Here is a 26,683-nt window from a genome sequence, read left to right on the forward strand (position 1 = left end):
ACCACTAAGCTACCAGTTCACCTGTAATTTTCTGCCTTTATCTTGGAACTTCCTTCTTCTTTACATGATGGACTGTCTTATGTTGCACCATCACATTATCACCACTTGGATTATAAACACTTACCAAATGATCAGTAATTATTAAGTTTCGACTGTATTTTCTGCTTCTATTCCCTCCCTCCCAATGATCAACATTCATTAAAGTTGTCTTGCTTGTGAGCCTGTTTATCACATTTTTTCTTATATATCTTGTACGTTTCTTGCCTTTTTGCAGATCTTGTAAATGATGTTACTCATTAATTGAACTGTTACTTGATTTATTCTTCTAATCCTAAGTATGTTGTCTTATACTACTTCCCTTAAATATTCTTTGACTGTTTCCAATACACTACAGACATAATGTTTGTCTTATACTAATCCTAAGTATGTTGTCTTATACTACTTCCCTTAAATATTCTTTGACTGTTTCCAATACACTACAGACATAATGTTTGTAGTGTATGCCATTTATCCCAAGAATGCCATAACAAAGAACTTTACAGTTCTTTATGGCATTCTTGGTTATGATATTGTGATGCGGTTACGATATTGAGTATTCTCAAATGATGGATATCTTTGATCACATGTTGCTTTTTAGTACTTATCTCTTCAAAGCTGTGTATAAATTCTATTTGCTTATCCCAAATATGCTTTTTCCTCCTTCCACTCTATGCATAATAGAAGTCCACCATAACAATTATTTACCCTGTGCTCATTGCTCACAGGGTAAATAACATTTACCCTGTGGTCAATTTTTGTATCTGAAACTCTTACTTATCTGAATGGTTAAAAGTTAATTTAACCGATCAGATAAATTAAAATTAAAATTAAATTACCACATTATATTGCTAGTTGTTCTCATCCCAAGACGACTTAATGGTAATCTTCAATTTTCCTATTCAGAAAGAAAACAAATACAGGTAGTACATCATTCTTCCTCTCATTGTTATTCATATCAGGAACTCGGGCATTATCAAAACTTTAGTACATCATTATGCACATGCATATTTTATGTTCTTCCCCTGGTTCCTTTGTAAAAACAGAGCTGTCTTTTATTATTAGAGCTACTTTCATCTCTAATGACTACAACATCACAAAATAATAGATTACTATACCTTTATCCTGGTTCTTCTGAGGACATTTCTAGAGTTGCCATTCCATATGTCAAATGTTTGAGAATATTGCTAGACTGCTATCCAGATTAATTTTTTTCTCTCCATCCAATTCTTAAATTCATTCTTATACTTTCCAAAAGATAAATATCCTCCTGTTTCCTATTTAAGAGTTTACAGAAGTCCTTGCTCATTTGTCTTTTGTATTATGGGCAGACACTCAGTTTGCTGAAATACATTTAGAAAAATACCAAGAATGCATTATTCTGATAATTTGTATATTTTTTGTGGACCCTATGAGTTTGCCATAGTGGGATTAACTGTATGGATATGTACTACTGAGCGCATTCTCCCTGGATATAATAAATTTAGCTTAATCCTTTATCCAAGTGTAAGCAAACAAAGTTTGCACCTGAAGTATCTTCAGGACTGAAGCAACTCGTGGTAAAGGTGGACCAAGCTCTCATCACTACTTGTCTTAGTATCTCCCATAATGCAAAGCACATCTCCTTGCAGACATGTACAATGCTATTAAGGGAATTAATGCATTGAGGGGTATAATGCATTAAGGGAAGGGCCACTATCCAGACCAGTTTTGACCTTTATTGAATGTTCAAGTACAGGTCAAACTCTATAAACTCTGCATTGTTCCCCTCAGTAACAGGCTCACCCTGCCACTGAGAAGAACTCTCAGCGTTGGCTCTACCCATAGCAGGCTCACCCCACCACCGAGCAGAGCCGCTCATTTTCTCATATGTCATCTGAGGGATAACAGCAACAGCCGTGCCTCAGTTAACTTCATGGGCTACAGCATTGCCATCCAGGACCTGGGTGACAGCAACAGCCAAGCCTCAGTTAAAACTTCATGGGATACGGCACTGCCATTCATCACCCAAGCTTCCAACTGGTTTCAACCTTTATTGAGGTCGCGTCAGTGGGAACCAGACCCAGAGGTGGTGATACTAAGGCGGAAGTTTTTCCCTGGATAGTTTTTGTGACTCTGAAGATGCTAGGTAGAAAACCAGTGAAATATTAGTAAGTTCAATAAATTAATATATTTTTTCCACTGTACTGTGAAGGCATTATTATGGGATTCCTTTGGTATTTTTAACTTCATTTCAAACTTTCTAGTAGACTCCAAAATATATTCTCTTCATATTTATATTCTGTATTCTTTCAAAAATTTTCTGTATTTTCTAGGGCACGTGTTGATCATTAGTTTGAAACAAGTCCAAACATGCTCTTGAGAATATAGACAAAAATATAGGCAACTCAGCTATTCCTTATACGATCTCTTCTTTTCTTTTCATGGACTGCTTCTCTAACTTCTTTCATCTGCTGTAGACCTCTCATTTTTCTGTCTTTGCAGAGAGTTTCATCACATTCTTTTCCTGGCTGAGTTATGCAATGCTGATTTTGCTAATTGTTCTGCACAATTTGTTTTTTGTTTTCAAACTCCTTAATTTTCTGTTGATATTTATATGTTTGTTGTTGTTGTTGTCTGTTGGTTGTTATTATTTGTATGTTCACATCCAAAAGTTTTTCAGCTTTATGTTCATCATCATACTTACTCTTATCATGCTTACCACATGTGGAGGTCACTTTTTGTTTCAAATCTCCTGTACACTTTTATCTTAGATTTGACATCACTATCTGCAATAATGTGATTGATAAGGCTGGTCTTATTTTTTTGTGTGCATGTTTCTCTACTTTTTTACTTGTGTGAATATACACATTCCATGTGTATAAATTCACATCAAAATTATGACTATTTTATTTTTTAGTAAGTTATGATTTCATGTGAAAAACATGACCACAAAATAGTCACATTGATAGTGACTAGTCTGTGTCCTGAGCAGAAATCTAGCAGGTATGCCATTATTGTTAATCCTATAAATTATAGATGCCAAGAAATTATATTCTTGTTTTGTCTTTTATCCAAGTTTAAGCAAACAAAGTTTGTGTGTGAAGTAACTTCATGACTTTACATCAGTTGCCTTAGTATTCCATGATGCAATGCACATATCCTTACAGACATGTATAATGTTATGCATTATGGAAACCTCTACCACCAATCAACTGCATCAACACCATCTACCACAACAACAAATATTTTTATCTGTAAATTGTGTGTTCTGAAGGGCCGATTTGTCTGTATGCAGGATGAAAAATCCAAGTTTCCGTCAGAAAAAACCCTGCTACCTCTCTCTCTCTCCATATGAGATCGGCTAACTCACTTTCAATTGAAAAAGTCCATATAAAGATTCCTCCCATCACGACAGGAGTCGAACTTAGGCCTTTTCTAATCGAAGGCGCAACATACCGTTGTTCTTCCAATTGCACTACGGAGGTGCTAAAATGTTCCTCTAGTCGGTGACTAGATTTGAACCCAAGTCTCACTTCATGTGGTTAAGTACCATGGAGTGCAAACGCCATTTGCACTGACCTACACAGGCTCCATCATATTATTATTAAAAGAGCCCTCCAAGGAGTCAGAGACTCATCAAGGGAGGCCATATTATATGCATCAGCTATCATACTTATTCTTTAATTCATTCACACTACTTGCACTCACAACATCCATGGCAATCCATTCCAATCATGTACCACCCTATGAGAGAAAAATCTAGTCCTCACCCTCTTCTTAGCAGCATTCATTCTCAGCTTCAAAGGATGCCCTCTTGTCCCTACCCTAAATAAATAGAAAAATTCCATAAACTGAAATCTTGTATGATCCTTTCAGAAGTTTGTAAGTCTCAATCATATTGCCCCTCTTTCTCCTGTTTGCTAGTGTCTGCAGTCTACAATTCTCAATCTGTCTTCATAATCAGTATTCCATAATCCAGATATTATTTTTAACACTCCTTTGCACTTCCTTCAATATATCAAAATCACAACGGAAACCAGGAGACAAGACTTGCACAAAAGTGATCTTATCAAGGCCTTGTAAAGAGGCAAAATTACATCCTTATCTTTGCATATGAATGTTCGTTTCAGCATTGCATAATTTATTTAAGTTAAGGGATATTACATCTCATATTGTTTCATAGCCGAATAAGAAACTCAAAGAGTTTAATGCCGAATATAGTAAATATATAGAGTTCGGCGAGTCCAAGCGTTAGCAAATACCTGGAGTTACCAAGCGTTAGCAAAAGCCTTTGGTTCTTCATATAATTAATAAATCTTTTGTTGCATTTGTTATCTTTGCTACATGGCCCCTGAACTTCAATTTCCTATCTATGAACACTCCAAGATCCTTAGCCTCACCAGTTTCTTCAAGTATAATCCCACCAATATAATATGACATTGGATATCTAATCATGCCAAAGTGCATGACTCTACATTTACTGACATTGAAAATGACATCCATTTTCCCATGCCCACAATCCAGCCTATTCCAATTATTCTGCAAGTACTACATATTAACAGCATTCCTGATTACTCTACCTGTCTTTGCACCATCAGCAAATAGCTGTATACATCACTTGTCAAATCCTTCCCAATATCATTAATGTATAGATGTATAACAGTGGACCACTGGTTACCTTAAATCTTGCAGACCCATGTCCCCCCATATACTACTTTTTTGATATCTGTCAGTCAGTCATCCTCTTATCCATGTCAGTTTTTATAATCCAAACCCATATTCTCCAATTTATGCAACAGTCTACCATGCTGTATGCTGTCAAAAGCCTTAGCAAAATCCAAAAGTATTGGTGTATCCATTCCCCTTGTCTAGTTCAATGGTAACATTGTTATAGAACATGAGCAAGTTGCTAAAACATGAACTTCCCTTAGAAAACCCATGTTATTAATTGCAAAGTAGAGATTCACTGTCAACCCATTTCTGAATGCAAGCTCTAACCAGTTTTTCCAAAATCTTCACATCACTCCTGAGATACTAATTGTTTGATAGTTGGATACATCGGTCTTTGCACCACCCTTATGCAATGGAATTGCCATACGTTCTTTCCATTCCTGCAGAATCTTCCCTATTCTGAGACTCGTATTAAACAGCCTGGTCAAAGGAATAGCCAAACGTGTGGATAGACTTATGTGTTCATCACACATGTTGAATTGGATTTAAATGGTATTGATGTGAACACAGATTGATAAGAAAATAACTATTTATTAACTTAAAAGCTAATATTTCACTGGTATTATATCCAGCATCTTTAGAACACACAAAACAGTTTGTTACAAATACGAGACAACCACAATTCGGTGTAACAGTGGGGCTAGTATAAGTAATTGCAGCGTGCAACACAAGACTAAAGTCCTAATATGGGGCCATCCAAGTTATATATATATATATATAAAAGTCAGTGCACTACGTGATACACTTTCTGACATTTTGAACCTGGAGCTATGGGATATCCTGGAGAGAATCTCAGACTCTACAGCCAATAAAGATTTCACTAAAGTTAAAAACTGGCACCAAAAAGAAATTTGAATTCCTCCAATAATGCAGTGCTACGCAGCGGCCGCAATTACATCAAGATGACGTCGTTGTGAACTTATCATTGTTAACCTTAACTAAAGAAGCCACGAGTGCATTAAGTCATGGACACAATTTTGCCATTACCCCTAAAGAAGTTCCAAAAACCAAAATAATGGCTTCTGTTGAACGTGGAATATGCGACCTTCCTCCAGCAATAGCCAATAATATTAGATTAGATGTGGCCAATATCCTAATCCATTCTAAGTCTCCCAAAAATAATATCCCACATAAAGAAATAATGGCTCTAAAAGAGCTATGCAATAATAACCACATTACAATAACCAAATCAGACAAAGGAAACACAACTGTACTAATGGGTACAACAGAATATGAAAGCAAAATGCACACACTTCTCCAAGATCAGTCAACATATCAAATCATAAATCGAGATCCCACCAACTCACAAAAGAATAAGGTGTGTAAGTTATTGAACAAAGTCACTTCCTGGCCAAAAGGAACATTAAAAAACTCAAACCCTTTCATGTTAAAACACCCAGAATATATGGAGCTCTAAAAATCCACAAACAAGGTATACCTTTATGCCCTATAGTAGATAGTATAAACAGTCCTACATATAAACTAGCTAAACATTTAGCCAAACTACTAGCCACTTGCACAAACAATTCTCCCTCTTTTGTTAAAAATTCTACCCACCTAAAAAGTATTTTAGAAAACCGCACCTTAAATAGTTCAGACCTAATGGTGAGTTTTGATATCACCTCACTATTTACTAATGTACCATTGACTGAAACACTTAACTTACTAAATTCACAATTTCCCCCTGATATATTTCAGCTATTTAAATTCACAGTACAGGCAGGTTATTTTACATGGAAAGGGAAAATATACAAACAATTAGATGGGACAACTATGGGATCCTCCTTTCTCTCCCCTTAGCCAACTTCTACGTAGAACATCTGGAAAAGCTAGCTATCAACATAGCCACTCTCAAACCTAGTCTCTGGCTATGCTATGTTGATGATGTGTTTGCTATTTGGCCACATGGTCCAGACACATTGAATACATTTTTAGTCATCTAAATAGCCAGCACCCTAAAATCCACTTTACAATGAGCTAGAAGCCAATGACTGCCTGCCCTTCCTTGGCACACTAATCACACGTCTTCCAGAAGGTTCCTTATCATTTTCGCTTTATAGAAAACCCACACATACAGGGAGATATTTACACAATCACACCATCACCCTTCTCAAAATATGGTATCTTAAAAACACTAACCCATAGAGCTAGAACAATCTGTTCCAATGACATTGCTCTCACTGCTGAACTTTCTCACCTGCACCACATCTTCCTAACCAATGGCTATAATCCTCATAAGATAGGTAAAATACTAAATGCTACACAGAAATCCCCCACACTATCTACTACAGAAGACTACAACAGAACTATCGCCATCCCGTACATTAAAGGCACATCTGAAAAGATATCTAGGGTGCTTAGCAAACACCAACTGTGCACTGTATTTAAACCTTATGTGAAATTGGCAACTCTCATCCGTTCACCTAAGGACAAATTCACTCCTTTATCACATCCAGGAGTCTATGAACTGCCCTGTTCTTGTCATCAAGTCTACTATGGACAGACAGGAAGAATTGTGGACATCCGCCTCAGTGAACACAAAAAATATATCCAGCACTTTCGCTATGGCAAGTCGGGTCTGGCAGACCTTGCTTTGGATACCCCAGCACACAGGATCAATTGGAAAAAAACAAAAGTACTGCACCGAAGCTTCTACAAGTCAGAGAGGTTGTTCCTGGAATCAACAGAAGCCTTAAAACATACTCCAAACCTTAACAAGTAGTATGGCTGTATAACTCTACCAAAGATTTGGGAGACAGTCATCCTGCAATTACTTTTACTAGCCCCACTGTTACACCGAATTGTAGTTTTCTCACATTTGTAACAAACTGTTTTGTGTGCTCTGAAGATGCTGGATATAATACCAGCAAAATATTAGCTTTTAAGTTAATAAATAGTTATTTTCTTATCAATCTGTATTCACATCAATACCGTTTAAATCCAATTCAACAAAAGGAATAGCCAGTTCAGCTGAACACTCTTTTAGCACATGGCACATATGCTAATATCCCATCAGTCCCTATTGCTGAATTCTTATTCAGTTTGAGCAACAGCTCTAACAACTTGTCCTGATGACCTGAATTTTTTCATCCAGTGAAGAGGTCCCATTGAGCTCAATGTCGTGTACACCAGGTTGATAGCTTTTAACAGAATGGGCACTCCTTAGGTGACCAACCTCCTCTGCATCTGTAACCCTCACACTATCTGCATTTAGAAGAGTTATTCTTTCATATTCATTATTTCTTTTACTTGCAGCACATCGATAGAATTCCTGTGGATTTTCTTTAGCACGCAGAGTCAGTTTCTTTTCATACTTGGACTTTGCTTTCCATACAACATTTGTGACCATTTTAGCCTGCTGCTTATAATTTTCATAATGCACATCATCCTTGGCTTACGAATCTCTTGCTTAATAAGATTACACATCCATTTGACTCCTACCCTATTTATTCTTCAAACTCTTGGGACACACTCTGATATTGCATCATTTAAGTATTGTTTAAATGCTTCCCATCCATCACCGATCCCATTCCACTGAACTCAATATTCTCCTCAGTTGGTCATAATTTTTCCTTCTTTGTAGTTCAGCATGTGGCCTTTTCTGAATGTAACATTCATAAACTTAGTCACTTCCCAAGTGAGTACTGCATGATCACTGTCACCAACCAGAGGCAGATAGTTACATCTTTAACTGAAACTCCCTCTGACACTATAATCAAATCTAACACTCTTTGACCTCAGTTCCTTCTGTCATATGATGCTTGAGGAAGTTGTCCCCTGCAACAGCTCAATAAATGCATTTTCATTCTTCTCATGAGATTCTACTGCTACCCAATCAATATTTGGATAATTTGGATAATCATAATCTCCCATTATGATTACTCTTTTCACACTCATCTTTTCTATTTGGTGATGCATTTCTTCATCACTAGTAACTGATTCATCAGGTCTGTAACAACACCCCACTGTGTAATTTGTCTTGTTAGATTTCACCTCACACCAAATGGCTTCAAACTCACTGCCACATGAAATACCGTTAGTAGTATTACTACAATCATAGGTCTCAACTCTAACTTGATTCAATTCATCCAATATTATTAGCAGCACCCCCCCCCTCTGCTATCCTCTCTATTCTTCCTAAAAATAGTGTACCCTTTACACTCAGTACCAGTTAGTATGTCTGATTCTGATAGCCATGTCTCACTAATGCCTACAATCTGAGGTCCCAGCATGTCGACTAAAGCAACAAACTCCACCTCCCTTTGTTTCTAATACTCCTAGCTTTTGTGTATAGACATAATAATCTACCTGCATGTTCTTTTGTATACTCCTGTCTGCAGTCTGCATGACACAGTTGGACAACTTGCAGATCCCTATTCTTCTCTCATGCCTTATACATGTAGACATCTTTGCTGGGTCTGAACCAGACAAACACGAAGTCGAACGCGTTTTATCCTCATCAACATTTCCATGACAAATCCCATTCCCGTCATTAACACAGTTATATAACATTGTTACTCTTATACCCACATTCTCACCATTCCTCCCTTTATAATTTAGTTTCCCTGACTCTCTATGTTAGGTCTCATACCAGTTATTAGTTTTTCTAGATTCCTGATACCAAATGCATTCAGGTGTAGGCCATCCCTCTTATACAGATCCAGTCTTCCCTCAAACTCATTCCACACATCCAAAAACTTGAATCCCTTCCTTCTACACAGCCTACGTATAGAATCTTGCCATAATAGCCCTTCTTAATTCATTTTTATCATATCGAGGAAAAAATACTGACTATTTTCACTTTCTCATCTCGCCTCTTCCAACAACCCTCTCATGTCCTCTCTCATACTGAACTTATTGCTAGTTATATCATTAGTGCATACTTTAATTACTACCTCTTTTCTTTTCTGTTTTTGAATTGCTTCCTTTATATTCTTAATTTTTGCTTCAGGAAAACTCAGTTATAACTCTCTCATCAATAGCATGTTTTATTATAGCGTCACCATACCAAATAACTTCTTTCTTTTTACTAACAACGTCACTTACCTGATTTCCATTACTTCCTGACTTACCTGTTTCTGTGCGTTGTTGTTTCTTATTTTGCTGCTTAATTTTCGTTTCCTCTCTATACTCATTTAAACACCTCTTGATTCTTTGTAATTCCCACATTGTTTCTCTGATGATCTGTTTTAATTTTGCTATTTTTTAGAGGTTAGTTCATTTTCATTAACCTTCTCCACAACTCCAATAAACTTGTTAGTGGGGCTAGTCTTCTTGTTCTCGCCTGCGGTGCTCTTTTTAGCATTACTTTCTTGTGCATTTTTGGCACCATTTTAAACTTACACTTATTGTTGAAATATCTTAATATGTTATACTAAATACACTAAAATCTACACTAATATACTAAAAAAATAAAATAAATAAGCTAATGCCTTTTTATTCCCTTATAGGGAGTAGGCGAGGCCTTTAAACCTTATCTAGCTTTTGGAGAATGAGTGGGCAGTTCAATCTCCACCAGTAGCCAATTAGAGATAGTTGGCCCATGTCTATCACTGATTATAGGTGAAGAGAAGATGAAGAGAAGAGCAAACAAGTGCTGCCATCTCTTGGTACCTAACCCTAACAGGATATGTTACTGTCTGAAATAATGTGACTTCTATGGTGATTTTCTTGAGTTTATGGGATGAAAAACCTGAGTCTCCAGGAGGAAAAAACCCACTTGCCCATGCCAGATCAACTAACTCGGGAAGTCGAAGAAAGGCTTAGAAAAAGTTCCTCCAGTTGGCGACTGGACTTGAACTATAAGTCTTTGTGCTGCCAAGCAGAGGATGCAAGCGCCACTTCCACGAGGTACACTGGCCTCCACTGAGCTACGCAGGCCTTACTAATATACTATAAAAACTAATTTTCTAAGAAAAAAACATGGTAAAACAGACAAAAATCACCAATTTTACAGGAGCACTAAATTCATCGACCAGCCACAATGTCTCCTTGAACCCAATTCGAATCCATATTTCTGATATATATCTCAAATGGTGTTCAGGATACTAAGATAGTACTACATGATTAAGTTGACATTATTACTAGCTTGATATTAGTGATTTTCCTCTAAATTAATCTATTTGTACTCTAATATTATCCGATATTACATTTCAGTAATCTAGAACACAACTAACTATATCAGTCCACCTACATCTTGCTCTTTCTCTGGGTCTTTTTTCTATAATCCTATTGTATTTAGCTAACCTTTTCTTTTCCATCATGTTAGATTAGCTTTTGTCATGTATTCTTAAATACTGCATTATTAAGTTCACTTCTAATTTAATTTTTTAATATAATTCTACCACTGATGCTATCTGTTCATGTTCTTATTTATTTATTTTTTTTTTCTCAGAGCTCCCATATCTCTGGTGTCTTATTTCTAACCGAACTTTCATATCCATAAGTTTGAAAAAATTGTAACACTTTTATATGATTTCCTCTGGATCCTCATCACCAAGAAACCCAAGTGACCAGACCTGAGCACATTAATCCAGACGTGGTCATATCAAGGCTTTATAAAGAGGAATGATAATTCTCTTATCTCTGCTTTTTAGTATATTTTTCAATAACCAAGTAATCCTGTGAGCTAATTTGACATACTTTAACAATATGTCCTCTAAACTTTAGCTCTCTATCTACTACTACTACCCCTACTCTGAAATTCCTAGCTTCATCAATTTCCTAGAATGCAGTTCCCTCAATGTGGCACATGGTTTGTAATCTTTGTCAGTCAAAACGCATGACTTTGCACTTTTCTACATTAAATTGACATCCATTATATTTTTCCCATACTGTCAGCCTATTTAAATCATCCTGAAAACCCAGCTTTGCATCATCAGGAAACAACTGAATATCTCCCTTCAGATTATTTCCTATATCATTTATGCACAAATTAAGCAGCAGTGGTCCAAGCAGAGAGTCCTGTGGCACACCACTAGTCACTTACCTCCTCCTGGACTCTGCTCCTCCATATACTACTTTTTGGTATCTGTCCATCTGCCACCCTTTTATCCATATCACCAGTTTCTTGTTCATCTCCATTTGTTACAAAATCCATGACTATCTCGATATCGTCATGTAGCCATTCCCTTTATCTAACTCATTTGTCACTCTACTATAAATAGTAGATTACTAAGCCATGCTGCCTCTCATAGAGTATCATATTCTTATCCACTCATTCCTGACTTCTCTTTTTCACCAACTTTTTCAGTACTTTTTCCACCTCTCCTGAGGTACTAATTGGTTTATAATTTGCTACCACAGACTTAGATCTTTCTTTATGGAATTGAATTATTTTATCCTCCTTCCACTCTCTTGGGACTTTGCCAAAGCTGAGACTTAAACATACATCCTAGTCAGTGGCATTGCCAGTTTTATGAGAATATGCCCTGCATATTCTCATAAAACATGAGCTAATATCGTATCCAATCCTACAGTTGTGATTGCATTCTGATTCTGCAGTACTCCAATTGCAGTACCTCCAATTCTTCAACCTCTGTTCTCACATCAGTCCATGTCATTTATGTTGTAACAATGTATGTTCACTTTAATGATATACCCTTGCAAAATGATCAGTCAGTAGTTCAGCAATCTTGTCTACCTCTGTTACCTCTCTACCATCTGCACTCATTAAAGTTATTCTTCTTCCTACTTGCCAAACAGGCAAAGGAAATTAGAATTTCCTTTTGCCTGTTTGGCTAATTTCTTCTCATAATCTAATTTATGGCATGGTACTTCAGATTGCCTCCTAAATGTATCATAATCACCTGCCTTGTAGTTTCACATATACCCCCTTCTTAACTGGAAGGGATATATGTGGACACATAGGACACATGCTTTGTTACCTCCCAAGTTAAGACCACATGATCACTTTCCCCAGTTGGATGTAATGTAGCCACCTTGGTTATGGACAGGTCTTCTGATCCTGTAACAAGATCCATTGCTGTTGTATTTTAAGTCCTCTCTGTCACATTCTGCTTCAAGTATATGTATATATACCTTCTAATCCTGTAACAAGATCCAATGCTGTTGTACCCCCAAGTCCTCCATTACATTCTGCTTCAAGTACGCACGCACACAGGGTGATTCCAAAAGTCACACACATTCTAATTATTCATTTTGCCTAGAACTAATGGCCACTATGATGTAATCGCCACGTTTCAAGTATTGGGCATTCATCATGAAGTTTTATGAGGAAATCGAAATGGTACAAAGGAGCACCGAGATGTTAATTTGCCTGTCGTTCTTATACAAATGTTGTGAAGGAGTTTCATCAGAAGTGTCCCAACTCAACAGAAGTGTTCCTCAAAAATCGGCAGTTACAAGATTAATCAAATGCCTTGAGGAAATTGGATCAGTTGTAGACAAAGGCATGGAAGACCTTCCATTTTGACTGAGGCCAAAGTGACTGCAGTACACAATGTGTTACAATGTTCACCTTCAGAGAGGCTTAGAAAAACTCTGCATTGATAGGTATGTCATATGACAGTACTTGGAGAACTACCAAGCAATTGAAGCCACTGAGTAAGGAAAAACGTGTTGTGTACTTTAGGTGGTTTCAATTATTTGTTGAAGAAAATGGAGTTCATGAGCTGGACAATGTTTTTTTTCAGTGACAAAGTGTGGTTCCACCTGTCAATAGCCAAAATAAAAGAATTTGGTCATTTGAAAATCCTCATGTTTTCCATGAAATGCCCTTGCATTCTCTGAAAATCATAGAGATGTTCATTATCATGATGTCACATCGTTGGACCCATTTTCTATGAGACAATATTGAACAGTGTACTGTACCAAGACATCTTCACCCACTTTATGGCTCTCCTTGAGATTGAAGAACACAATTGCTGTTTTCAGCAGGACAGTTGCCACTTGCCATACAACAAATGAAGGAACTGAATTTTAGCAAGAGTTTTTTGGTGACAGACTGATTTCTAAAAGACTTTGGCCTCCAAGGTCACCAGATTTGTCACAAGGTCCATATTTCTGCTTATAGGGTTACCTGAAATGTAAGGTGTGTAAAGAAATAATCCTCACACAATTGATAAACTGAAGATGAACATCATTGAAGCAATCAGAGCAGTCAGTAATTCCATGCTTTGAAGAGTTGCCTCTAATTTAGTAAAAAGATCATGTGCCTGCATTCACAAACAAAGTGGCATTTTGAACTTTTGCTTTAGTAATGTTATTTGTTTTTGCCTTTGTAAAGTATGGTTATAAGCTTTGTAGCAATTTAGTTCTATAAAGTTTGTCACTAATATTCAAGTTTATTTTATGATGAACGTGACTTGGATCACCCTGTATATAAACGCGTGCGCACACACACACACACATTAGTGTGTTTATTGGTCTCTGAAGAAAAATTTCAGTATGTTTTATAAGTGATGCAAGACCATTTATTAATGCATGATCATTTTCTCACACATTTTCTCTTCAAACACTTTTAATGTCTATTTTAGGTTGCTGTGTTGCATTTCATTGGTTACCTCACAGTATGACTGAGTGCTCTGTAAAGGTACAATAATGCATGCATATCCTATCCTCTTACCAGTTGTATTCTAGTATGATGAAATCAGTTGTAATTGATGATTTGTAATGGCTAGCATTCCCCCAATAGATATAATAAGATAAACATACAAAAACTGTTTGCAACATGAAACAGAATTGTTATTACATAAATAAAACTGATGATTGAACAAAACTCCTTTTCAGATTTTTTTACTTGTCAACTAAAAATGTTGACCAATCAACGAAACTTGTCATGGATGAGCGGATTGAGCATATTTTTATAGCCTTGATCTCTATGTAATGGCACTTTCTTTCATAAAGTGAACCACATAGTGAATAACAGTGGAGATAATGTGCATTCTAGTTTCATTCTTAATTTTACATCAAACAGTCTTTCTTTACCCCTTTCAATTCTTCTGCTGTCTTAAATATACACTACATATTGCTTGATATAATGTACCATTTATCTGCCATTGCTAAATTTAAAAGATGTAAAAAAATCTATCACTAAATAGTTGATATTTTCAAGGAGTGTAAGTATACACTCAGAGGAAAGACCATTTGGATACCATAGGTTGTGTATTCTCCCTTGGATATCATGAGAATGATATCCAAGGAAGAATACACTATGGTACTGAATTAGTCTTTATTTGGATATCATGAGAGTGATATTATTATTTTTTCCCCCCCTTCAAGCTTAGAAAAGTAGCAGTGGGCATGCTTGCTGTTTTTGAGAAATTTAAAATTTTTGAAAACAGAAAATTTATAAATTCCAGACAACTGGAATAGGTTCTGGAACATTTCTTTGTACATAATTTTTCGTATCTTTAGAAAACTAATAATTTTAATATTTAAAAAATAAATTGACAGTTTTAACACTACAGAAGACTTGTAACTTAAATTGCATGATTAATAAAATTGCAGCAACTTGAACATATTTTCTTTACAGTATATGATGTCACTAACAGGGCTAGTTTTATGAAGTTGGATCAGTGGTTATATGAATTAGAAACCTATTCAACCCGAAGCAATATAGTCAAGATGTTGGTTGGAAATAAAATAGATAAAGTAGGTTTATTTAAAATTTTTATCCAATTTTATCTAACTGGTTATTTGAAAACTATATTAATTGTGTTATGTTGCATTCAGTATGTTATATGCAGTGAAATGAAATCTGTTAACATTTCTCAAAAAAAATTTACTCACGTAATGCTTGTTTTATATACCAATATATTTTTTATACCAATAACTTTTACAGATGAAGCTTTTATCCATGTAACAATTTTTTGTGACCATCTCAGAATAGTAATCAAAACATAAGATGGTTGTTTGAAGAGCTCAATGAAGATTAATTTTTAATAGCCTCATACTATTTTTTAATGAACTGATTTTGAGTTTTATTGATCATAGGAAATTGTGAATCTTGAGATTTAAAAAAAAATTAAATGTTATTTGAAAGCCTAATAACTAAATAAAAATTGAAGCAGGTTTAGTTGATAGTAATGATAAAAAGAAAATGTTATTAGTATATTTTGAGGTGTTTCAAACATTATGAAAGATGTTCTAAAAAGATCCTTTGAAATCAAAATATTGAAATTAGATATTGGAATTTAAAGCAGACTGTTCTATATACTAATGAAAATAAACAATAGAAATAAAAGTTGCATAAATTGCAAATTTTTCCACATGAATAGTCATGTGGATAAAGGCGATTCAAGGGAAACAATTTGAGGATTCAGATAATTTGTGATGGATATTTAACTGTCTATATAATGTACCTGAAAAAGAGTGGGACTGTGTGCCCTTGCCCTTCAGTCAGAAAAGACTCAAGCTTGCTTCTCATTACAATGAGAGGAATCTTTATATCAAAGTTTTTAGACATTCTGAAGCATTAGAGAAAATTTCAGAAACTAGGGTGTTTCATTCTGCATAGAGAAAATTGTCCAGAGAACATATTTGGTTAACAGACAAAAATGCTATTAATGGGCAGAGAATGGTACAGTGTAGGAGGCAGATGGTGGATTGTGTAGTATAGTATAGTTTAGAATGCCCTCCCATGATAACTATTTGAACTCCATTGAGGTGTCATGAAATAATAAACTAATAATGTTGATAATAAAAAAAATGGAAAAGAGAGAGAGATGATTACTTCCTTTTCACATGTAACCATGTCCAGCCAGTCAAGCAGTAGGAAAGTTAGGGAAGCGCATTTCTCTACACCTCTCTCTCTCTCTCTCTTAGTTAACTCTTAGACAACATTCAAATAGTCAGTCCTTTCCTTTGTGCTTACATGGTGATCAGAATACATTTTAGAAATTATGGAAACAACTAACTTGTTAGAGTAAAATTTCAGTTTAATATAAACCAAAATAAAAGTCATCATCTGGAGTATACATATATGAGGTGTGACAATTTAATTCTTGGAACAGCAATTAACAGTTGGACTAGTTTGAAAAACTAGTCCCATTGTTACTCTGAAGATGCTGGATAGAATACCAGCGAAATATCAACAATAAGTTAATAAATAATTATTTTCTTATCAGTCTGTGTTCTCATCTATGCCGTTAAAATTAACCAACACTCATTAGCCAGACGAGCAATCTTTTGCCTCTTTGTTACATTGTTTTCTGCATTTGAGTTGCTACTGTCTTTTGACGTGGTATTAAATGATTCATTATTTCATAAAACTGCTGATTTCAAATTCTTCTTGTTGAATTTTTAAATAAACTTAGCTGATTATTTTAAGTGTATATTAATTATTTATTAATAATTAGATTTTTCTGTGTATTTTATTTATGATATCTACATATTAGCTATAACTTTTAGGATGGACGAGAGGTTAACCGAGAAGAAGGAATGAAATATGCACGAAAACATTCCATGCTGTTTATAGAGGCCAGTGCCAAAACAAAAGATGGTGTTCAGTGTGCTTTTGAAGAGTTAGTCGAAAAGGTATGATGTAATTAATCTTAGAAATGATAACTGTTGTGCTCAAATACTCCTCTTTTAAATTTTGTTCCAGTTTGTTGTAATATCTGCATTCCAGTTCCAGCAAATCTCCAGTTAAATTTATTTTTATCTTCCAGTTTTCATATACATGGAAATATTAAAAAGCAGTAATAAATATCTCAAACAGGAAAGAGGCTGTTACTTTCTTGTACAGAGAATAGATTAATTTTGATTGCATCCATTTTTATTTCTACGGATTAAGGGTTGCATATTCCATGATATAGAAAATTGGGATTGCTTAAGGATTGAAGATATGTGACTGGGCAAAGCCTATAAATAATGTAAAGAATCAATTTTTGATCCAGTGCCCATTCCTCATCTTCCTATGCTGTATCATATTATTAGTTATTAATCTGGATGCTAAACAAAGGATAATGGACTGGCATGTAGCTGGCCAAAGTGTTTTGTATTGCCATAAACAAAACATGCATTATGATTGTACAACATAGTCATGTCTACTGGACCATCACCTGGCTATTTAAAAGCAATGTGTGGTTGTTCTCTTTGGAAAAACTGAAGTGAACAAGGAAGAATCAGCTTATTGAAACAATCTCAACTTCAGTAGAATTGAAGATAGGCACCATCAGTATAAGAAGTGTCACTGGAAAATAGGTAGAGTTCGTGGAGGATTTACAGCAATAGTTTGTCAGCAATTGGAGTTACTGAGATGGAGAAAAATACTGAAACAGTTCAGATACTTCTAGAAAATAACATTTATTTGGGAGCTTTCACAGCTCATTCGTTAATGATGATTCCTTTTATAAATAGATCATTACATAAATGGCAGTCAGTTTCAAGCAGATTTATGGTTGGTCGATTGGTAGAGCCTCTGCTACTAATGGCTCAGTTAAGTAAGTTTGAGCGCGGTTAGTAGTTGGAAGGGGGCCAATCGTTCGATGCTGTCGGCACACTCTCCCTCGATGAGTCTTTGGACTCCCTGGAGGTGTCAAAATAATAATAATATTCATTGCCCACAGTGTTACCACAGGTGCTGTAGTTGAAGTACATGAATTCTTTGAGAAGGCAGTTGATATAAAAAAGAAAAAAAAAGCCAGTTCTTTGAACTGGTTTTTTTTTTAGAGACCTAAACAGCAGAATATGAAATTAATCACATGCATACAGAAATGTCTAGGAAAATGGGAGAAATAAAGGCAGAGCTAATTAATAATGCTGAGTATTTGCTAGATTTCTGCTCAAGGTAATGAACTCTCATTACTCATTTCTCATTCCAAAATAAAAATCTCGTGTTAATTAATTCGCAATGTATATAGATGCGAAATATGAAGTGACCTCCCACTTGTGCTTTAAAGATGGATAAAAATGAATATTGTAATGAAAAGAAAAATGGAAAAAAAAAAGTTTGGAAAAGAATAAAGTTGAATAAATTGAAGAGTGAACAATGGACACCAGTATGCCCATAGTACTTGGGGAAACAATGAAGGTATTTGAAAACAAGAACCATTAGAGACTGTCGCAAAATCTTAAGAACAGATTGACTCATATAAGAAAGCATATGATGAAGGTGTATGTAAACATAGAAAAAAAAAAGATTTTTTGTTTGCAAGAAGTTAAAGAATTGGTCCATGAAATGAATTGTAGGATGTACATGGAGTCAGTTTGGTTAGATCAGACATAAGGGGCCATATATGTCATCTTGTCTATTTATAATCTGTGTGGACAACATCATTAAGAAAGCAATGTCAAAACTGATATTCAAAGATATTAATCATAGTTCTTTACAAGTCTTTAAATCATTTCTACAACAAATTTAATATGAATAGTTGTAATGGAGCATGTAGACATTTATGGAAAATTCTATATTTTTCTCACACATGTAAAAAGAAAAAAATAGAATTAAAAAAAAAAAAACTCCAATATATTTCATCCAACATATTACATAGACATCATCAGGTAGACAGATTGGTAACTACATTAAAAAAAAAAAATCATAAGAATGAGTCATGAAGTATGTACCTGCTAGTGCATGCCTCAGTCGCAGCTGGGATGATATGATTTACATTATTAGAATTCAAAGGCACAGTTGCAAAAGTGGTATAGATTGGGAAAAAAAAAAAAAAAAAAAAAAAAAAAAAAAATATATATATATATATATGAACAATTAATAGTTAATCACCTCCCAAAACAGAGATTGACATACAGTCTGAGCAGTTAAGGTTTGGATAATCACGTACCTATCATGCTAATAAATTCACAATGGAAAGAAGTAGAAAGGCTTATTGGTGTTAGTAATATCTTTCTTTAGTTTGGTTCTGGATACAAGAATGCACATAGATGTGAGAGATAGGTCAACATACAGTAGGGATCCAACAAAAAGTCAAATTGATAAATAAATTATTGGACAATGTGCAATTTGGGATGCCACTACTATTGACAGGTTAATAATTCATCATGCCTGTTCACCTTGTCTTTACCTAAAATTAAAGATCTTTGTCTCTCTAATAACAAGATTATGCTTTTGTTTGATGTAGTCCCTATTCACCAACATCCTTTACAAGAGACTTTTCAGTTTTTGCAGTTTGATTTCCCAGAAGACATTGTTAGCTTATTTATATTCATCATCAATGTAGGCTTTAAAGAGTTTCTGTTTTAAACTGAATTTCCTTCCTACCATCTACAAAGGATACTTACACTTCTTTCCTTACCAGGTGTCTCTCAAGTACCCTGCTCGTATCATATTTTGGACAGCCTGACCATTCCTTTTGGATTAGAATCCAAGAACATCAGGACTATATTTCATTTTTGAAATTCAATAAGTCATGAGAAGAAAGGCAATGAATCAGTCTTGACCTTTCTTCTCATGCTATTGACACTAGGCACAGAGTTCTCTGGACAAAGATTTTTCATTTCGGCAAGTTAAAATTTGATATTCTTTTTCTTGAAGCATTTGAAAACTACAAAATCAAAGCATTCAGACTGTATGCCAATCTCTAAGTTTTGGAAAGTGAATGCTAGTAATTCTTCTTTTTTTAAAAAGAAATATTTTTTATCTACACAACTTCTACAATTGTTCCTTTGAATTCTAATAGTAATCATATTATATTAGCTCTGACTTAGACATCAGCTAGTAGGCACATGCTTCATGACTCTTATGATTCATGTATTGAATGCAGTTACCAGTATGTCTCCATGATGTCCATGGATGAACTGTATTGGAGTTTTGAATTAAATTCTATATTTTTTACATGTGTAAGTGTGAACATTTCTATAAAGTATGAAAATCAGCTTTAACAAGATATTCAGGAAAAAAAAGCTTGAATTGCACTTTCACTAAAAAAAAATTACATAACTGGTGACACCTTCAAGCTATTTAGGCATAATTTTTAGTGAAGATGATTATTATTGTTATTATGGGCAGCTCCAAGAAGTCCTTAGACTCATCGAGGGAGGCCCAACATCATGTCAAGAACAACTATTCAACATTCACACAGTATCTCTCATACTTTGCCTTGAACTCATTTACAGTCATGGCACCCACAACAGACTCCGGCAGCTTATTCCACTCATTTACCACTCTCCAAGTAAAAAACCTAGCTCTAACACCCTTGCTAACCACACTCTTACCAAGCTTCCATGGATGGCTCCTAGTCCTCCCACTACCAGTCCTATTCTCAAAAATATCTTCTGAATTAATCTTATAAAACCCTTCAGTAATTTGAATGTCTTAATCATATCACCCCTTTTCCACCTAACAACCAATTTCTGCAGCCCACAAATCTTCTACCTGTTCTCATAAGGTTCATTCCATAGTCCTGCTATTATCTTGGTCACTCGTCTCTGGATCCTTCCACCTCCTCCCCATCAAGAAGAAACCCTGGCGTCCATATCTGGGAACAGGTCTAGATGGGGTCTTATCAAGGCTCTATACAGAGGAACAATAACCTGTTTGTCTCTGCTCGTTTAAGTGATTTGATGAGCTGATTTTGCCACTTTTGCGATGTGTTCCCTAAACTGCAACTCCCTATCAACCAACACTCCTAAATTCCTGACCTCGTCAATCTCCTGGAGTACAGTTCCACCAATGTGATATATTGCTGCTAATCTTTTCACCACAAAATGCAAAACCTTACATTTTTCCACATTAAATTGACATCCATTCTCCTTAGCACAGTCCTCCAAATCATCCTGCAAAATTTTGACATCCTGAGCATTCACTATTGCTCTGCATCATCCGCAAAACAGATGCACAGTTCCTCTCAGATCCTTTCCTATATCGTTAATGAACAAATTAAACAGTAGTGGTCCAAGAACAGAACCCTGCAGCACACTACTAGTCACAGGCCGTCTTTTGGACTCTACTCCTGAATAAACCACTCTCTGATATCTCTTCATCAACCACCCTCCTATCCATCTCACCAACCCTATATCCATTCTCATATGCTGCAGTTTACTGATTAGAATTCCATGTGGTATCCTATCAAAAGCTTTAGCAGGGTCCAGTAGAATCACTGTAAACCTGTTACCCTTATCCAGTTCAGAAGAATGGGATAAGGGTAACATATAGAACATGAGCAAGTTACTGAGGCATGATCTACCCTTCCAAAACCATGCTATCCTCCATACAGTATCCCATTTTCATCTATCCAATCTTGTATTTTCCTCTTGACTATTTTCTCCAAGACCTTGACAACAATTCCTGATATGCTGATCGGCCGGTAATTTTCAACAGCAGTCTTGGAACCCCCTTTATGCAGTGGAACTATTTTCCCCTCTTTCCACCCCATCGGGACTAACCCAGACCTGAGACTCAAATTAAACAAAATGGTCAAAGACACTGACAATTCTTTAGCCACTTCTCGTACAACACAAGCTGGTATACCATGCAATTACGCAGATGAGTTGACATTGAGGTTTTGTAATAGACTATTCACCTCCATTTCATTCACCACAATTCCCGTATAAGCTGCTGGTTCTTCCATTTCTGCAATGTCACCACCTGGATGATATACTCTTGCAAAGTGCTCACTCAGTAATTCTACTATATCAACTGATTCGGTTACCTCCCTACCATCAGCATTCTTTAAAATCAATCTGCCGTATACATTTTTTCTTTTACTTGCAGCATATCGAAAAAACTGTTTGGGATTCTCTTTAGCCTGCATGGCTAATGTTCTTACATAATCCACTTTTGCTTTTCTTACCACACTTGTTACCCTTCTGGCCTGGGCTTTATACTGTTCATGTACCTGCAGGTCATATTCGTTACAGTCGAAGCCTCAGATGCAATTACTAGGTCAAGCACGCTCTGATCTCTAGTATTTTCCATTACATGCTGTTGCAGATAGTTACCCCTTAATAACTCGCATAAAATCCAATTCCTTTCTCCCATGTGTCCTCTCCTCCTCCTTCCAATCAATGTTACCATAGTTGAAATCTCCCATAATAATTACCCTCCTTCCACACATTTCTTCTATTTGCTTATGCATACTATCTCCACCATCTATTCCATCATCTGGTCTATAGCAGCACGCAATTGTATATTTTGTCCTGTTAGTCTGAATTTCACACCAAATGACCTCATATGGCCATTTGGTGCTCTTTTCTCTATCCTGTAATTCAACTTCTATTCTCCTTGGTTGCATATAATATACTAAATGATAATATACTGCAGATAAACTAAATGTAGAAATAGATAATAGGATAAGTAAGGCTAGTGTGATGGGTTTTCATCTATCCAATCTTGTATTTTCCTCTTGACTATTTTCTCCAAGCCCTTGACAACAATTCCTATTATGCTAATCGGCTGGTAATTTTCAACAGCAGTCTTGGAACCCCCTTTATGCAGTGGAACTATTTTCCCCCTCTTTCCACCCCCTCGGGACTAACCCAGACCCGAGACTCAAATTAAAAAAAATGGTCAATGGCACTGACAATTCTTTAGCCGCTTTAGCCGAGTTGTTAGTGTATCTGCTCTCTAGCCAAGAGGATGTAGGGATTCGAATCCCATCAGCAACATGGATGTTGTGACTGTCTTACTAACTCTGTGGAAAGTACATCTGCGACCTGCCACTTCTAGCAGAAGACTTCCCAAAACTCAATGAGGTATGGGAGTGACCATTATGGTATCAAAATGATGCTACATGCGAATATCTAAGTATGGTAGGTAGCCAATTGAATAAATTTATATGAAAATAAATTGAACTCTGCAAAAAAATGAACTGGTTTGAATATCTTCTTAAAACTAATTTTAACATATGCATCTGAAAGTTGAACAAAGAATAGAGACTACAGATATGAGAGTAGAGAAGAAAATTAAGGGAATGAATAGTTCTAATTGCAGAATTATAGCAGAAATGAAAACATAAGAAAAGAATTTGATATTAATATTCAAGAAAGTATATGCAAACCAAATCCACAATAGCATGGTCATTTGAATAGAATGAAGCATGAAATAGCAGAAGTGTCTGAAGGAAAAAAAAAAAAAAAATTATTATTAAGAGAAACTTCCAGGGAGTCAGGGACTCATCGAGGAAGGCCACATACTACATACACCGGTTATCATACTTATTCTTGAATTCATTCACACTGCTTGCACATACCAACCAATGGCACATTCCAATAACACACCAGTGAGATTTAAAAATCTAGACCTCACCCCTTCTTATCAGAATTCATTGTTGATGAAAAATTCATCAACTGAAATTCTGTATGAACCCTATCAGAAGTTTGTATGTCTCAATCGTATCACCCCCCCATTTCTCTTGTTTGAGTATTTGTGTCCTCAATGCAGGACAAATACTCGATCTGTCCTCATAATTAGTATTCCACAATCCTGATATCATTTTTAATACTCTCCTTTGCACTCTCTCCACTGAATCAGTAGTCCAAGTGAGGTCTTATCAAAGAGCCAAAATGACATCCTTATCTTTACATGTTAAAGTTTGCTTCAGCATTGAAATTATCTTTTGAGTTGCATTTGTTATCTTTGCTACATGGCACCTGAACTTCAACTTGCCATCTGCTAACACTCCAAGATCACTAGCATGATCAGTTTTTTCTAGCATAATCCCACTAATATAATACGGCATTGTATATTTAATCATGCCAAAGTGCATACCTTTACATTTGCTGACATTGAATTGCCATCCATTTTCCATTGTCCACAATTCCAGTCTATTCAAATCATTCTGCAAGTACTGCATATCAGCAGTATTCCTGATTACTCTACCTGTCTTTGCACCATCAGCAAATAGCTGTATGTCACCCATCAAATTCTTCCCAATATCATTAATGTACAGACTGAATAACAGTGGACCAAAGACTGATCCTTGTGATACATCACTAGTTACCTTAAATCATGCAGACTCACATTCCCCCATATACCACTTTTTGATATCTGTCAGCCAGTCATCCTCTTAACCACACTAATATTTTATAACCCAAGCCCATATTCTCCAATTTATGCAATAGTCTACTATGCTATATTCTTTCAAAAGCCTTAGCAAAATCCAAAAGTATCATGTGTATCCATTCCCCTTGTCTAGTTCAGTGGTAACATTAATCTAGAATGTGAGCCAGTTGCTAAAACATTACCTTCACTTAGAAAACCGGCTGTTAATTGCAAAGTAGAGATTCACTGTCAACCCATTTCGGAATGCAAGCCCTAACCAATTTTTCCAAAATCTTCACCACCACTCCAGAGATAATGATTAGTCGATAGTTGGATGCATCAGTCTTTGCACTACTCTTGTGCAACAGGATTACCATACATTCTTTCCATTCCTGCAGAATCTTCCCTGTTCTGAGACTCAAATTATATAGCCTGGTCAAAGAGTTCAGCTGAACACAATTTTACCACCTGTGCTGATATCCCTTCGGTATCTATTGCTGAATTCTTATTCACTTTGTGCAACAGTTCTAATATCTCCTCTTTATACACCTGAGTTTCTTCAGAAGAGGTAGCAGTGAACTCAATGTTGCATACAGCAGGTTGATAGCTTTTAGCAAAATGGGCACTCATTAGTTGAACAACCTCTTCTGCATCTTTCACATCATCTACATTCAGAAGAGCTATTCTTTCATATTCATTCTTTCTTTTACTTGCAACATATTGATAGAATTCTCATGGGTTATCTTTAACTTGCAGAGCAAGGTAAAGATAACCCAAGTTTCTTTTCATACTCAGACTTAGCTTTCTGTACAACAGTTGCAACTCTTCTTGCCTGCTGCTTATAATTTTTATAACTGACATCATCCTTATGCAGATGGTATTCCTTTCACATTATTCATTTCTTACAAATCTCTTGCTTAATAAGATTATACATCCATTTCACTCCTACCCTATTTATTCTTCGAACTCTCAAGATGCATTCTGATATTACATCATTTGAGTATTTTTTTAAATGCTTCCCATGTACTATCGATATGCTTCCCATCCAGCAACCGATACCATTCTGCTGAATTCAGTATGCAATATATATATAATTCAGATGAGTTATATATTGAATACTGATCTATATCAGGATATAGATTTAAATGATAGAAAGTAAGAGGTGATCAGATCAGAGACCTGAAAAATAATGTTGAAATTTGCATAGCCAAGCGTAGTTGATTTTAACAGAATTATATATGCTGAATACAAAAATTACATCCATATGTTCTTTTACCATTTGTTTAAAAAAAAAAGAGCATCTTTTGTTTCTGGGATGTCAAATCAAAGGGTTATTTCACTTTGAATCAGGTCAAAGTCATAACTTCCCATGACATGCTAGTACATAAGGATTACATCACGTTTATTGGCACTGTAACTGTTCAGAGAAATAACTTTGGTTATATGATATGATATGATTGCATAACCATGACAAGTGTGAGGGATATATAGCTACGACTTTGATTTTGCATTTGTATTAGCATTTCCATTCTCTTAACTGGTGTTGTCTGTTTAAAGAAATTGGAGTATATTTTGAAACTGCAAATATAAATTGTGAACTATATTTAAGAGAATTCTTGGATTACTTTACGGATCTTTGGACAGATAATGCTAACATCAAAAAAATTATACCAAAAGCTTACAAAATGCTTTAAATGATATAATAACAATGAAAGAATTAAAGGGCAATCTAAATTTTAAAAAAAATGGTAAATCAGCAGGAGAAGATGGGATAAACTCTGAACTGTATAAATTTGCTGGAAAAAATTTCATCAGAGATTATTATCATTTTTAAATAAAATATGTACAAATACCAATAAAATGGAATACAAGTATACTAATATCTATATGTAAAAAGGGGGATAAAACCAAACCTGCTAATTACAGAGGTATTAGTTTATTGAATACATGCTACAAAATATATAGTAGAATACGTAATTAATAATTGAAAATATACAGTGAAAAAAATATTATTGCAATGTCAAAATGGAT

General features: G+C 35.4%; 1 protein-coding gene across 1 annotated transcript in view; it reads left to right on the plus strand.

Annotated features, from left to right (window-relative positions):
- The window catches only part of LOC150100365 (ras-related protein Rab-18-B-like), a 130,849-nt gene that overhangs the window by 83,019 nt on the left and 21,147 nt on the right, over positions 1–26,683 (plus strand). Inside the window, exons 5-6 of the mRNA XM_090402412.1 lie at positions 15,245–15,363; positions 17,122–17,247. Of these exons, the coding sequence (XP_090258538.1) occupies positions 15,245–15,363; positions 17,122–17,247 (245 nt within the window). The remainder of the gene's footprint in view (positions 1–15,244; positions 15,364–17,121; positions 17,248–26,683) is intronic.

This window comes from Typopeltis vanoorti, chromosome 13 (genome assembly GCF_054136105.1).
Source record: "Typopeltis vanoorti isolate ZY-2024b chromosome 13, IOZ_Tvanoo_1.0, whole genome shotgun sequence".
Classification (NCBI taxonomy): Eukaryota; Metazoa; Arthropoda; class Arachnida; order Uropygi; family Thelyphonidae; genus Typopeltis; species Typopeltis vanoorti.